The following is a 14,532-nucleotide window of genomic DNA, read 5'->3' as shown; positions in this document are numbered from 1 at the left end:
GTCACTTGATTCAACTACTGCTCATCTCAGATGCCCAAATTTTGGCCTCAAACAGGGTACTTGTGAATATGTATATTCTGATATTCTCTGTCAGAGACTTGGCAAATTTGGAATCTCCTCTCTTTGATCTTCTCTGGCTTAAAATCTCTCTACCTCATTACATCAAATTCATCTGTTGTCTCTACCGTTCTCCCAACTCCACTAATCACTTGGAGCTCTTTGACTTCCTCTCTTTGCAACTTGACTTTCTCCAGTCCAACTTTCCTAACAGTGAGGTAATTTTTCTTGGTGATTTTAATGGTCACAACTCCAGCTGGCTTCCGTTTTCTAGTCACACCGACCCAGCTGGTCGAGATGCTGAGGCTTTTGCAATTACTAATGACTTTGCACAGATTGTTCATTTCCTACAAGAATACCGGACAATCCTAATCATACAGCCAACACGCTTGATCTTTTTCTCACAAACAACCCTTCTAAGTACACGGTCAAAGTGAGAGGTCCTTTAGGCACTTCAGATCACAACTTGATGATTGTCTCTTCTCCAATGGGGCCTTTATCTCATGGTATTCCCAACCTTGTGTTGTTTGGCATTACAAGAATGCAAAATGGGATGACCTGCGAGATTTATTTTCTTCTTTTCCTTAGTCGGATTACTGTTTCAAAACTTCTGATGTCAACATTTGCTCAGATCGTGTCAGTGAAATTATTCTTGCAGGAATGAAATCATTTAATCCCACACTCCACTTTAAAATCTCGTCTTTTATCTGAATTTTGGTTTTCCAATAAATTTGCTAAGGCTATTCAAGAGAAGAATGTTGCATATGAGTACTGTATACAGGTCTGGAGGCCTCATTTCAAGAAGGATGTAGAGCTGCTGGAACAAGTACAGAGAAGGGCAACAAGATTAGTGAATGGAACAAAGGGGTGCTCTTAGGTAGAAAGGCTTAAGTTTTGCAAATTACAGTGTCTGGAGACTAGGCACCGGCGAGGTGATCTGATAGAGGTGTATAAAGCCTTGAATGGTTTGAGCAGGCTCAATGCTGATGGGATTCTTCCTCTAGCTCAGAAGAATCACCTGAGAGGGCATAAATTCAAATTGAGGAAAGACAGATGTAGGATAGACGTGCGGAAATTTGCCTTTAGCCAGCGGGTGGTTGGTTGGTGGAACAGACTTCCATCCCTTGTAGTGGAGGTTGATAGCCTAAATAAGTTTAAAGCTCAGGTGGACAGGTATTTTGAACGAACAGAGGGGTGAAGTGGAAGTGGGTTTTTTTTTTTTTTTTTTTTGGCTGATGCTGCATAAGCTTGCTTTCTTGCATCAGATGCCTCTACTAATGCTAATGCTAATATCGTAATTGGCTTGTTTCTAATTCTTCAATTTCATTTTCTGCCTACACCAAAGCTCGCAACAATTGTAAAGCAGTTATTAATCAGTCCAAACTAGAGTTTGAACAGGCTAAGAGTAGAAAACTTGCTTCTTGACCTAATGGTAGCCGAGCATTCTGGTCTCTTGCCAAAGCTATTAGCCGCAACTTTTGCCCATCTCTACTCCCACCTCTGTCCAAACCAGATAGTTCTGTTACTTTTTCTTCCAACTCATGTATTAATGATTTTGGTAAAACACCTCCCATCATTCCCAACATGCTCCGTTCAATGCCTTTTGTGGTCTTCCGTCAAAATGATGTCAGAAGAATTTTGACGAATTTTGATGCTAAGAAAGCTCCAGGTTCTGATGGTATTTCTCCACTTGTTCTCAAGACCTGTGCTCCTGAACTTACTCCTCTTCTTTGCTGCCTTTTTTCGCTTTCTTATTCCAAAGGTGTTTTTCCTTCTGCTTGGAAATTTGCTCATACCCAGCTAGTTCCTAAAAAGGGTGACACATCCCTCCCATCCAATTATCGTCCTATTGCAATTACTGCTACTCTTTTTAAAGTAATGGAAAAATCAATTAATCACCAACTTTTAAACTACCTAGAAACCTTCCGTCTGATCAACGATCGCCAGTATGGATTCCTTCAGTGTCGATCCACTGGTGATATTCTGGTTTATGTTGCCCATTTATGGACTAATTTAATGGAAAGGTTCGGCGAAACACAAGTAGTAGCTCTTGACATCTCAAAGGCTTTCGATCGTGTTTGGCATAAATGTCTTCTAAACAAGCTTGCATCTTATGGTTTGCCAAATGTTTTTTGTAATTGGTTATCCAGTTTTCTCTCTGATTGCTCACTGAGGGTGATGGTAGATGGCTCTCTGTCTCCTAACTTCTCCACTAATGCCGGTGTCCCCCAAGGTTCAGTTCTTTCCCCCACTCTTTTCCTCTTGTATATTAATGACCTTCTTCCATTGACTGGAAATCCTATCCATAGTTCTGCCGATGATAGCACATTGCATTCCACTTTCCATTTTGAGAAACCTTGCCCTGCTCAATCAACTTCAACTACACAAAAATCTGCTACCAATTCCTTAAATGCCGATCTTCAGGTAATTCTCCAGTGGGGCAAAACTCAGTCTAAAACTCAGTCTTGTCTTGTATCTCTCAAAAAGGATTCTTCTGCTCCTATGCTTATCTTTGGTGACACTCCGATTTCTAGGCAAAATGATATATCTGTATTGGTGATTCCTCTGACTTCTAATCTCTCTTGGCACAAGCACATTACAAATAATGCTTCCTCTGCATTTAAAAAAACTTTGTTTTCTCTTTTGCTCTCAGCGTTACTTTTCTTCCAAACAGCTGCTCAATATGTATAAATCGCAAATCCACCCTACAATGGAATATTGTTCCCACATCTGGGGTGGTGCCCGCAAAACCTCTCTCAGGCTTCTTGATTCCAATCAGAAGAGGGCAGTTAGGTTAAGTAATGATTCATCTCTAACAGAGTCTCTCCACTCACTGTCTCATAGATGTACTGTTTCTGCTGCATGCCTCTTCTACAGATACTTCCATGGGCACTGTTCTTCTGAATTGGCTTCTATAATTCCCACTCTCTCTTTCAAACAGTCCGAACACGTGCAGCCACCAACCAACATCCATTTACTGTCCAACTTCAAACTCACAAAACCAACTTTTCATCTTCCTCGTTTATTCATTCAAACTGCAGTTTTCTGGAACAACCTTCCTTCATACGTATTTCCTGAAAATTACAGTCTACAGAATTTAAAGTCCAGTGTCAACAAATATCTTCTTTCGTCTTCTCAACCCCCAACCCAAGCACGGTACTAAGTACTATAAGTTCTAATACCTCTCATGTTTGGGGTTTACATAAAGAAAAAAAAAAAAAAAAAAAAAAAGATGTTGAATTTAACATGAAAATTAAATGCATTTCTTCCGGTTAGCAACATTATGGATGGCTTTATCGAGCTGACAGATGGCGATGATTTGCCCCAAGAGTTTGTTTCTTATTTCGAAACACACTACATTGGAGAAAGAGGCCGAGGGCATAGAAGGCGCAGAATTGAATCACATTTTCCATAGAACTTTGGAATGTCTATCAACGTACGTGACAATATGCCAAGAACGAACAACAGTGTAGAAGGCTTTCACAATGAAATACAAAGCTCAGTTACAAATATGCATTCTAGTATTTGGAAACTGATACCTCTCTTAATGAAGAAATTTTAGCGATAAAGAAAAAGTGCGATGCCAAAGAAGGAGACGACGAATCAACAAGCAAAAAAATGTATAATACTATGAACGAAAGACTTTGAAGACAAGTGCTTAGCAAAATAAAATCAGTTATTTGCACAGTATTGCCAGGAATCTACACACATTTTAAATGTATTCAAATATTTTGTATTTTACTTTCTCGCAATAGTATTTTTAATTTATTATTAATTTTTCATGTTTCGTTATGTACTTTTTAACGTCACTCTTTTATTTTTCGTTATTTTATCTTTTACGGTAAAATTGTCTTACGCCGAAAATGTTATGTGGTGAAAACGCTTGCGGCAAAGATGTTTACGGCGAAAATAGCTAGAACCCATTTATCCGTTTGTACAAGTGTTACAATTTTTTTTAATTCTGCACATTCAATTTCATTTTGAAGTGAATATTGCATACAGGTTGCACAAAGTACATAAAAAAAAAACAGGCTTTGGAGAGCTTATGAGAACATGCAGAAGAAGGGGGGGGAAGAAGAAGAAGAAGAAGCAATTACAGCAGTTAGGCTAGTATGTCTATTTTCATATCTCTTGACTTGTTTCATTGCTAAATTTCACTGAAAAATATCACATTATTTCACTGGATGCATTCTTCTTTTTACTGGATTATTTTACTGCACCAGCAAAAAAAAGAAAGATAATCCGATAAAGGAAAAATAATAATGAAAATATCTGTTATAAAAAAAAAATTTAAATATGCTATTGATATAGTTATTTTTTTGGCAGCAGTTTATGGCAAAATGCATCCAGTGAAATAATACAATATTTTTGAATTACACTTGTGGACCTGGGAGTGTAGCAAAAAATATTAAATAGGAAAAGGAAGCCTAGGTTTTTTGTGTCATACAACTACTGCTTGAAATATAGGGATCATCCTGTATTAATAAAAATAAAGCATAGTTACCATTCCATTGCTTCATCTAAACCTTCTCCTTTAATGGCTGAAGCTTTAAAAATTTGAAAGGTGCGGTTTTTAAGAGCATCTAATCCCAAGGCTTGGTGCACTTCAGCAACACTCATTGATCCTTCAATATCTTGCTTATTTGCTAACACTACTAATATTGCTTTCTTTAGTTCCTCTTCCTAATAAAGTAAAAAGATATAATAAATATAGAAATCTTCAAGGTATCCAATTAAAATATGCATAAAGAGTTAGAGCTTTTACACAGACTTGCAGAAATTCATGTATTTCTCAATTTAAAATAACACATTACACACTCTCAAAAATAATTAATTTTTACATAACTATATATTAAGTAGTTTTATATTGGTACATGTTGAGATCCATAATGACAACGATTTTCACCACTGTTGATGCTTGGAGCCATTCTCCTGAAAAAAAATCTTGATTTGTCACTCAATGCAACCTACATAAGTCAGAAAACAACAATGGTTGAACTGGAAAGGAACAAATTTAAATAGTGTTCTGACTATTAAAATATTCCAAAATATTCTTATCGAGATATCTGGAAATGTGAAGTATAGCGGTCCCTTGATTAGCATTAGCATAGGCATATGATGCAAGAAAGCAAGCTTATTCAGCATCAGCCAAAAAAAAAAAAAAAACACACACCACTCCCATTTCACCCCTCCGTTCGTTCGAAATACCTGTCCAGTTGAGCTTTAAATTTGTTTAGGCTATCAACTTCAACAACAAGTGATGGAAGTCGGTTCCACCAACCAACCACCCGCTGGCCAAAGGCAAATTTCCGCACATCTATCCGACATCCGTCCTTCCTCAATTTGAATTTATGCCCTCTGAGGTGATTATTCTGAGCAGGATGAAGAATCCCATTGGCATTGAGCATGCTCAAACCATTCAAAGCCTTATACACCTCTATCAGATCACCTCGCCGGTGCCTAGTCTCCAGACTGTGTAATTTGCAAAACTTAAGCCTTTCTTCATAAGAGCAACCCTTTGTTCCATTCACTAATCTTGTTGCCCTTCTCTGTACCCGTTCCAGCAGCTCTACATCCTTCTTTACAGCTTTTTGGCTTACAATGCATCTCTCATAGGATCCATGCATTTTATTAATGATGAAAGCCTCAATTAAAGATGTCATTGATCCTTTTTTTTTTTGATCCTTCACTCTTGGGCAAGGAAGGTGCTTGTAAAGATGTGGTTGTCATTTCTGGACACTCAAAGCACTCTAAAGTTGCTCATTTGTTTTTGGCCAATCACAGTGCTCTAAAATCATAATGCAAAAACATCCGCTCTCTCTCTCTCTAATTTCCATAAATCTGTGCAATTTTACAAAATTAAATCAATGGTCAAGGCTCCAAAAGCGTGTATGAAAGAGAAGAAAAGCAGGAAAAAACAAGATACCATTTCAAAACAAAAATGATATTGAAGTAAGTACACTTTTAAGTGAATATGACCTTATGCAATTAGTGATGAGCATAACTGAATGATTAATATTTGATTAAGAAATAAACAAAAAGGGGGAAAAAAAGAACAGTAGAGGGATTCGATCCAATGTTTTCAAAACTAAAGATAATGTACTGTTACCACTCAGGCAACAGTTATACAGTGGATTCCGGTTATTTGGGACATAATGGGATAGTGCATTTTGGCCCGATTAAGCAGCTGCCCCAATTCTGAGAAGTTTCATGTAAATTGTTAAAAATACAGTGGATCCCTGCTTTATGATTGATTCTCTGTACGATCAAATCACATTACAATGGACCAATCATAAGCAAATAAAAGTAAAGATATATTAAGCACAAATTTACACTTTATTACCTTACCAATTAAAAAATTAAATGATACGTGAAAATCAGAACAATATTTTCCACAGGTTAGCAAAATAAAAATAAATTTACGCTTATGTGCATAGCTTAATTAATACGTACTGTAATATGTACATACTAACTAGTTGATATTTCTGTTCACTGACATTTGGGGGGGGGGGTTAAATTTAAAACAGTAAAAAGGATAAGCAATCAATAACAAAGAACAGGGCATGCAAAAATTGCAACTAACATGATACACGCAAGTGAGAACAGAATAACGAGTTAGGAAGCTTAATAAATAGGAATGAAGAGAAGATTCTGAAAATTTGTTTTTTACATGATTGAAGATTTCATGGAAGGGGAAACACTTTCCACCATAATAACATAAAATCCACAGAATTCTAACTGCTGATATCCCAAATTCAATAAGATGAAGTTTACTATCAGTTTATAATAGATTGCCCAATAAACAGGAAACTGTTAATTGTTTTATGGTTGTGACCTCCAGAAATCCGACCGGACCACGTAGTATGGTCGGAGACAATCATAGGGTAATCTTGAGTGCTGTGGTCTCCCACCCCGATTAAACAGCATGTTGTCCCAATTAAGCGAAGAAAACCCTGCCTATTTTCTCTATTAGGTTCTGTTCTTTAAGATTTGTCCCAAATAAGTGGTTGCCATGATTAACCAGTGGGCCAAATAACCAGAATATACTGTATTTCACTGTACACTGTATTGATTATATGCAAATTAATCAATTAATTTGCATATAATCAATTATGACTAACACAAACTGCAATCCATAATTCTGACGATCATTAAACAAAAGGATGCACTTTAAACAGTGCAAGTGTTTCGAAGGGACGGAAATAATTTTAGAAATGGAGAAAGCAAGCTTATGCAGCATCAGCCAAAAAAAAAAAAAAAAAACCCTTTCACTTCACCCCTCCGTTCATTCGAAATACCTGTCCAGCTGAGCCAAATTTATTTAGGCTATCAACTTCCACAATAAGGGATGGAAGTCTGTTCCACCAACCAACTACCCACAAGCTAAAGGCAAGTTTCCACACATCTATCTTTCCTCAATTAGAATTTATGCCCTCTCAGGTGATTATTCTGAGCAAGAGGCAGTATCCCATCAGAACTGAGCATGCCTCAAACCACTCAAACCTCTATCAGATCACCTCGCCGGTGTCTAGTCTCCAGACACTGTAATTTGCAAAACTTAAGCCTTTCTTCGTAAGAGCAACCCTTCGATCCGTTCACTAACCTTGTTGCCCTTCTCTGTACGCATTCCAGCAGCTCTACATCCTTCTTGAAATAAGGCCTCCAAACCTGTATACAGTACTCAAGGTGCGGCCTGACTATTGTCTTATACAAGGGAATAATCACCTCCCTATCCCTGCTAGAAAAATTCCTGTATATCACTGATAAGACACCATGAGCTACTCTTGGAGCCCGTCTGCACTGCTCAGAGAACTTCATATCTGCCTGCACAATTATCCCCAGGTCCTTTTTATTCTCTACCACTGTCAGTGTAGTACCACAGAGATGATACGTTGCTCTGGGGTTGCTGTTTCCCATATGTAGTACTTTACATTTGTGAATGTTAAACTTCATTTGCCACCTCTCAGCCCATCTGCTCAACCTTTCCAGATCCTGTTGCAGCAGCATAGCATCAGTAGCATCCTTAACAACCCGGCCAACCTTTGTATTGTCTGCAAACTTGGACATTAAGCTTGATATACCATCATCAATATTATTTATAAATACAGAAAACAACAATGGACCCAACACTGAACCCTGGGGGACACCACTAATAACATTAGTCCACGATGAGCAGTGTCCATTAATTACCACTCTCTGTCTTCTGCCATTTAACCATCCATTTATCCATAGCAACAATTTGCCACCAATGCCACACTGCTCCAATTTGTGCAGCAGTCTTCTATGTGCAACAGTATCAAAAGTCTTTCTAAGATCCAAATATATAATATCAAAGTTATTCCCTGCATCAAATTATTTTGTGACTACCTCATAGTATCCAATCAAATGGTCAGGCAAGACCTTCCCTTAACAAAACCATGCTGTGTCTGAGCTATAACTGAATTCTTGTCAATATGATCCTGCAGGGCTTCTTTAACCAGTGCTTCCATTAATTTTCCTGGAACAGAAGTTAAACTCACAGGTCTATAATTACTTGTGTCAGCCTTTGATCCTCCTTTGTGAATTGGGGTTACATTTGCACATCTCCAGTCTGTGGGTACCTCCCCTGAGTCCAAGGAAGCTCTCATAATTATGGCTAACGGATTGCTTACTTCCTTTGCTGCCTCCTTTAATTTAACTGGATAGATCCCATCCACCCCAGGTGCCTTTCTTGTATTTATCTTCAACAATTTCTCCTCCACTTTACTCTCAATTATTACAAGATCATCTAGCTCACTGCCAGTGTTTACTTCATCTATGGCATTCCCCTTCCTGAATAACCTCATGTGTGAATGTTGATGCAAAATATTGATTTAGTTTGTTAGCTACCTGAGCAGGATCATGAACAGTTGAACCATCGATATCAAGTGGACCAATCTGATTCATCCCCTTCCTTCTAGAGTTTATATAAGTAAAGAACTCCTTGCTGTTTTGATTTGCATCTCTCGCCAAAGATTTCTCATAATCTGCCTTCGCCTGCCTAATCTCCTTTGTAACTTGGTTACAGATCAACTTATATCTATCATAGGCTTCTGTGTCACATGTTAATTTATATGTATCCCATGCATTTTTCTTCTCTGCCATATGTCTCATTAGTTCATCTGACATCCATTTAGGCCTGAACCTTGAACAATATTTCTTAGTTGGTATGTAAAGTCTAGTAGCTTCCAAGATAAGTTCTTTGAATGCTTCCCATTTTGAGTTTGCTGTTGGTAACATCATCAGTTGGTCCCACTGTATAGAATTTAAATACTGTCTCAGACCATCGTAGTCGCCTTTACGAAAGCAATAACCCTTCCCTTTACCCCTGATGGTAGTTACCTCCTTGAGTAAATCCCACTTCAGCACACTGTGATCACTGCCACCTAGTGGTTCCTGTATCTGCAGATTCTTAATGCATGAAGAATCACTATTGATAATCAAATCAAGAGTATTGCTCCCTCTAGTTGCTTCCCGAACATGTTGATTTAGAAAACAATCATTCAATAAATCCACAAAAGCCTTACTAGTGTGTGAGTGACCAACCCACAAATTCCAGTCAATATCTGAGAAATTAAAATCCCCCATTATAAGACACTGATTTACTGGCCCACTATTTCCCTGTACAGTTTCTTATTATACTCGTCAGAGTCATTAGGCCTATATCACACTCCTACTCTCAATTTTGAGCTCCCAATGTTTATGTCACACCAAGCTGACTCGACACTGCACTGTCCAGTGATGTTGACTGGCTTCACTTCCTTGGATTTCACGTGTTTCTTAACTAATAGCATAACCCCCTCCTCCCTTCCTATACACACTGTGCTCCCCAAATTCCGGTTCTGCATTTCTTATATCTGTGTGACACCATGTCTCTGATATCCTAACAATATCTGCCTTTGATGCTTTGAGCAATACCTCAAATTCATCAAATTTATTTACCAAACTTCTAGCATTGGTGTACACGCAAGTATACATGCACCTATTCTTTTTCTTAGCTACCCTAACACAACCCATGTGTTTACTTGTACCCCATTGGCTCCCAGCAGTCTCTGAAATATCCTGTATCTTATTTTCCAAGCAGCTGCTCATTCCAATAGAAGCAGTGCAAGAATCACTTTCACCTCTGCCAGTGGCTACTGTTAATCTATTAGTCCTTGTATCCCCCCGAGATAACTGTTATTGCGATGGATTTAAGAAAAACAAATGAAAGTAAATCTACAAGCACTCATATTTGTGATGGGTGAAAGTAATTTATGATGACTTAAAATTGCTAAATCATCTGATTACCATTTTGAAAATTTGAGAGCTAGTTATTTTAAGGGATGGTTTGAGAATTTATGAAGTTAAATATGTTACTAAAAATGTAATACAAGTCCAGTGTTATAGCTAACTGTAACATTTTTAGTAACACATTTATCTGAAGTTAGCATTAACAAAGGCACATGATGCAAAAAAGCAGGCTTATATACCATCAGCCTAAAAAAAAAACACACACCCTTCTCATTTCACCCATGCACTCGCTCCAAATGTTTGTCTAGTACACTGAATCTATTTAAGCTATCACCGTCTACGACAGATGGAAGTTTGTTCCAGAAATCAACCATCCGCATCCTTGAACATCCTACAATTGTCTTCCCTCGATTTGAATCTATGCCGTCTCAGGTTATAATTCGGAGAAAGAGGAAGAATGCCATCAGCATTGAGCATGCTCAAACCATTCAATGCTTTATACACCTCAATCAGATCACCTCGCAGGTGCCTAGTCTCCGGACACTGTAATTTGCAAAATTTGAGCCTTTCTTCGTAAGAGCAAACTTTTGTTCCATTCACTAATTTTGTTGCCATTGTCTGTACTCATTCCAACAGCTCTACATCCTTTTTAAAATGAGGCCTCCAGACCTGTACACAGTACTCAAAGTGTTGCCTGATCATTGCCTTATACAAGGGGATAATCACCTCCTTATCCCTGCTAGAAAAATTCCTGTATATCATGACAAGACCCCCATGACCTACTCTGGCAGACCATCTTGCACTGCTCAGAAAACTTCATATATCTGCCTGCACAATTACCCCAGGTCCTTTTCACTCTCTACCACTGTCAGTGTAGTACCACACAGTTGATAAGTTACTCTCGGGTTACTGCTTCCCATATACAGTACTGCTTCCCCTCTCAGCCCACTTGCTCAACTTTTCTAGATCCTGTTGCAGCAGCGTACTGTCATTAGTGTCATTAACAACCCTGCCGACCTTCGTATCATCTACAAACTTGGACTTTAAGCCTGATATACCATCATCAATATCATTAATAAATACAGAAAACAACAATGGACTCAACACAGAACCCTGGACGACTTAACTAATAACATTAGTTCACAAAGAGCAGTGTCCATTGATTACCACTCTCTGTCTTCTCCCACTCAACCATCCCTTTATCCATAGCAGCATGCCACCATCCAATTTGTCAGCAGTCTTCCATGTGCAACAGTATCAAAAGCTTTTCTAAGATCCAAATATATGATATCAAAATTATTCTTTGCATCCAGTTCCTTTGTGACCACATCATAGTATCCAATCAAATTGGTCAGACAAAACTTCCCCTTAACAAACCCATGCTGTGTCCGAGCTATAACTGACGTCTTGTCTGTTTGATCCTGCAATGCTTCTTTAACCAGGCGTCCATTAGTTTCCCTGGAACAGAAGTTAAAATAACAGGTCTGTAATTACCTGTCTCCCTTTGATCCTCCTTTGTAGATTGGGTTCACATTTGCACATCTCCAGTCCATGGGTACCTTCCCTGAGTCCAAGAAAGTTCTCATAATTATGCCTAAGGGTTTACCTACTTCCTTTTCTGCTTCCTTTAATTTAACTGGATAGATTCCATCCACTCCCTGGTGCCTTTTTTATGTTTATCTTCAACAATTTCTCCTCCACTCTACTCTTAGTTATTACAAGATTATCTAGCTTACTGCTAGAATTTAATACACCTCTGGCCTTCCCCTCCCTGAATAACTCCTCATGTGTGAATGTAGATGCAAAATATTAATTCAGTTTGTTAGCTACCTGAGCAGGATCATTAACAGTCGAACCATCGATATCAAATGGACCAATATGATTCATCCCCTGCTTTCTAGAGTTTACTTAAGTAAAGAACTCTTTACTGTTTTTGACTTGATTACAGATTAGCTTATATATTCTACAGGCTTCCGTGTCACCTGTTAACTTATAACAGGTGACACGCATTTTTCTTCTCTGCTACATGTCTAATTAGTTCATCTGACATCCATTAGGCCTAAACCTTGAATAATATTTCTTGGTTGGAATGAAAAGCCTGGTAGCATCTAAGATTAATTCAGTGAATGCTTCCCATTTAGAATTTGCTGTTGGTAACATCATCAGTTGGTCCTACTGTATGGAATTTAAATACTGTCTCAGACCACCGTAGTTACCTTTACGAAAGCAAAAGCCCTTTCCTTTACCCCTGATGTTAGTTGCCTCTGAGTAAATCCTACTTCAGTGCACTGTGATCACTGCCACCTAGTGGTTCCTTTATCTGATGATTCTTAATGTATGAAGAATCACTACTGATAATCAAATCAAGAGTACTACTCCCTCTAGTTGCCTCCTGAACATGGTGCTGTAGAAAACAATCATTCAATAAATCCACAAAAGCCTTGCTAGTCTGTGAGTGACCAAGTTCTGGGAAATTAAAATCCCCCATTATAAGACTCTGATTTACTGACCCACTCTATTTCTCTGTACAGTTGTTTATTATACTCATCAGAGTTATTAGGCCTATAACACTCTCCTGCTCTCAATTTTGCTTCCCCAGTGCTTATGTCACACCAAACTGACTCGACAATGCACTGTCCAGCCATGTCGACTGCTGTACTTCTTTGGATTTTATGTTTCTTAATCAATAGCATAACCCCTCCTCCCTTCCTATCCTGTCTATCCTTCTTGTACAGATTGTACTCCCAAAATTCCAATTCTGTATTTCTTATATCTGTGTGACACCACGTTTCTGTTATCCGAACAACATCTGCCTTTGAAGTTTTGAAAAACAGCTCAAATTCATCAAATTTATTTACCAAACTCCTAGCATTCGTGTACACACAAGTATACATCCCCCCCTGTTTCTATTCTTAGCTACCCAAACACAGCCCATGTATTTACTTGTTCCGCAATGACTCCCAGCAGTCTCTGGAATTCCCTGCATCTTGTTTTCCAGGCTGCTGCTCATTTCAATAGAAGCAGTGGAAGAATCACTTTCACCTCTGCCAGCGGCTACTCTTAATCTATTAGTCCGCATATCCTTCCAACCTAGCATTTTTCCAACCCACCTAACTCTGCCTCGATACCATCAGCAAATATTCTTGCACACTTTCTACTTAAGTGTAACTCATCCCTGTAGAAGCAGTCTCTCCTGTTAACAAGCACAAACCAGGCCGACAAAAATGTTACCCCTTGAGCAATCTTTCCAGGGCCGAATTGATCGACGAGGCTCTCGTATACATCATATACTCCCTCCTATCGTGTCTGAGCAGAATTACAGACACTTTCAAATACAACCCTAACTCACAGCTTTTTTTCAACATCGATATGTACTTGTTAAGTAATTCCGCCAGTCTCCTACTCTTAATATCATTTGTGTACAATATCACCTTTTGTGCCCTTAAAAAATTGATATCTGCTCTACAACGTCATCGACCTTTGCCCCTGGTAGAGATACTCTGGTTGTGTTCCACCTATCCTTTTTGCACAGTATGTTCTCCATTTCCCTGACAGTAGAGTCACCGACAACAACTAGTTCCTTTGGGACCAGCGCATTCTGCCTTGGGGGTTGCTGCTATGTTGCATGACGTTGAAGTGCAAGCTCTGGCATTGATTTGGGCGGCTGAGAGCTTGATGGGCCCTCAATTTAAATCCTTCGAGGGCATCCACCCTGTCTTTCAAGCTCTCATATAGGCCCATAACAATACTGAGTTGTCGGCAGTTGGCAACTGCCGGTTTGATCATATCAAGTCCAGGGCATTTGCGGTTCCTGGTAGCAGCCACTCGAGCGCAGGGGTGATATTTTTTTCATTTTCTTCGCAGATCTTAATGTTGTTCTTGCAGAGTTAGGGTCGCGAGTTCCTTGAAAATTGTGTTGAGTATATTACCCATTGATTGCTCCCAAGTGGTTGTATAGCCTCCTTGCGAAGTCCTGGTGGTGCTGATCATCTCCCCCCTGGTCAGTTTCTTTGTAGTCACCTTGTAAACTACACCCCAGGGGTAAGTTCTTCCTGTCGTGGATACTAGACGCTCCCAGGAACGCTTCTTGCTTTTCTGTATCGCGTCCGTATAGTGATTTCTGGCTTCTCGATAGCGCTGTCTTAAAGCCTCCACGTCATGTGCGGGCCAAGTCCTACGGGCTCTCTGGAAATCTTTCCTAGCTTTTTGCATCTGGCGTCGAAG

General features: G+C 39.0%; 1 protein-coding gene across 1 annotated transcript in view; it reads right to left on the bottom strand.

Moving 5' to 3' along the window:
• Positions 1–14,532, bottom strand: part of Arl1 (ADP ribosylation factor-like 1) — a 128,704-nt gene that overhangs the window by 22,694 nt on the left and 91,478 nt on the right. Inside the window, exon 5 of the mRNA XM_090386989.1 lies at positions 4,562–4,740. Within this exon, the coding sequence (XP_090243115.1) occupies positions 4,562–4,740 (179 nt within the window). The remainder of the gene's footprint in view (positions 1–4,561; positions 4,741–14,532) is intronic.

Source organism: Mastigoproctus giganteus, chromosome 12 (genome assembly GCF_048544385.1).
Source record: "Mastigoproctus giganteus isolate SK-2022 chromosome 12, ASM4854438v1, whole genome shotgun sequence".
Lineage (NCBI taxonomy): Eukaryota > Metazoa > Arthropoda > Arachnida > Uropygi > Thelyphonidae > Mastigoproctus > Mastigoproctus giganteus.
This window is presented reverse-complemented; position numbering and strand designations above follow the sequence as displayed.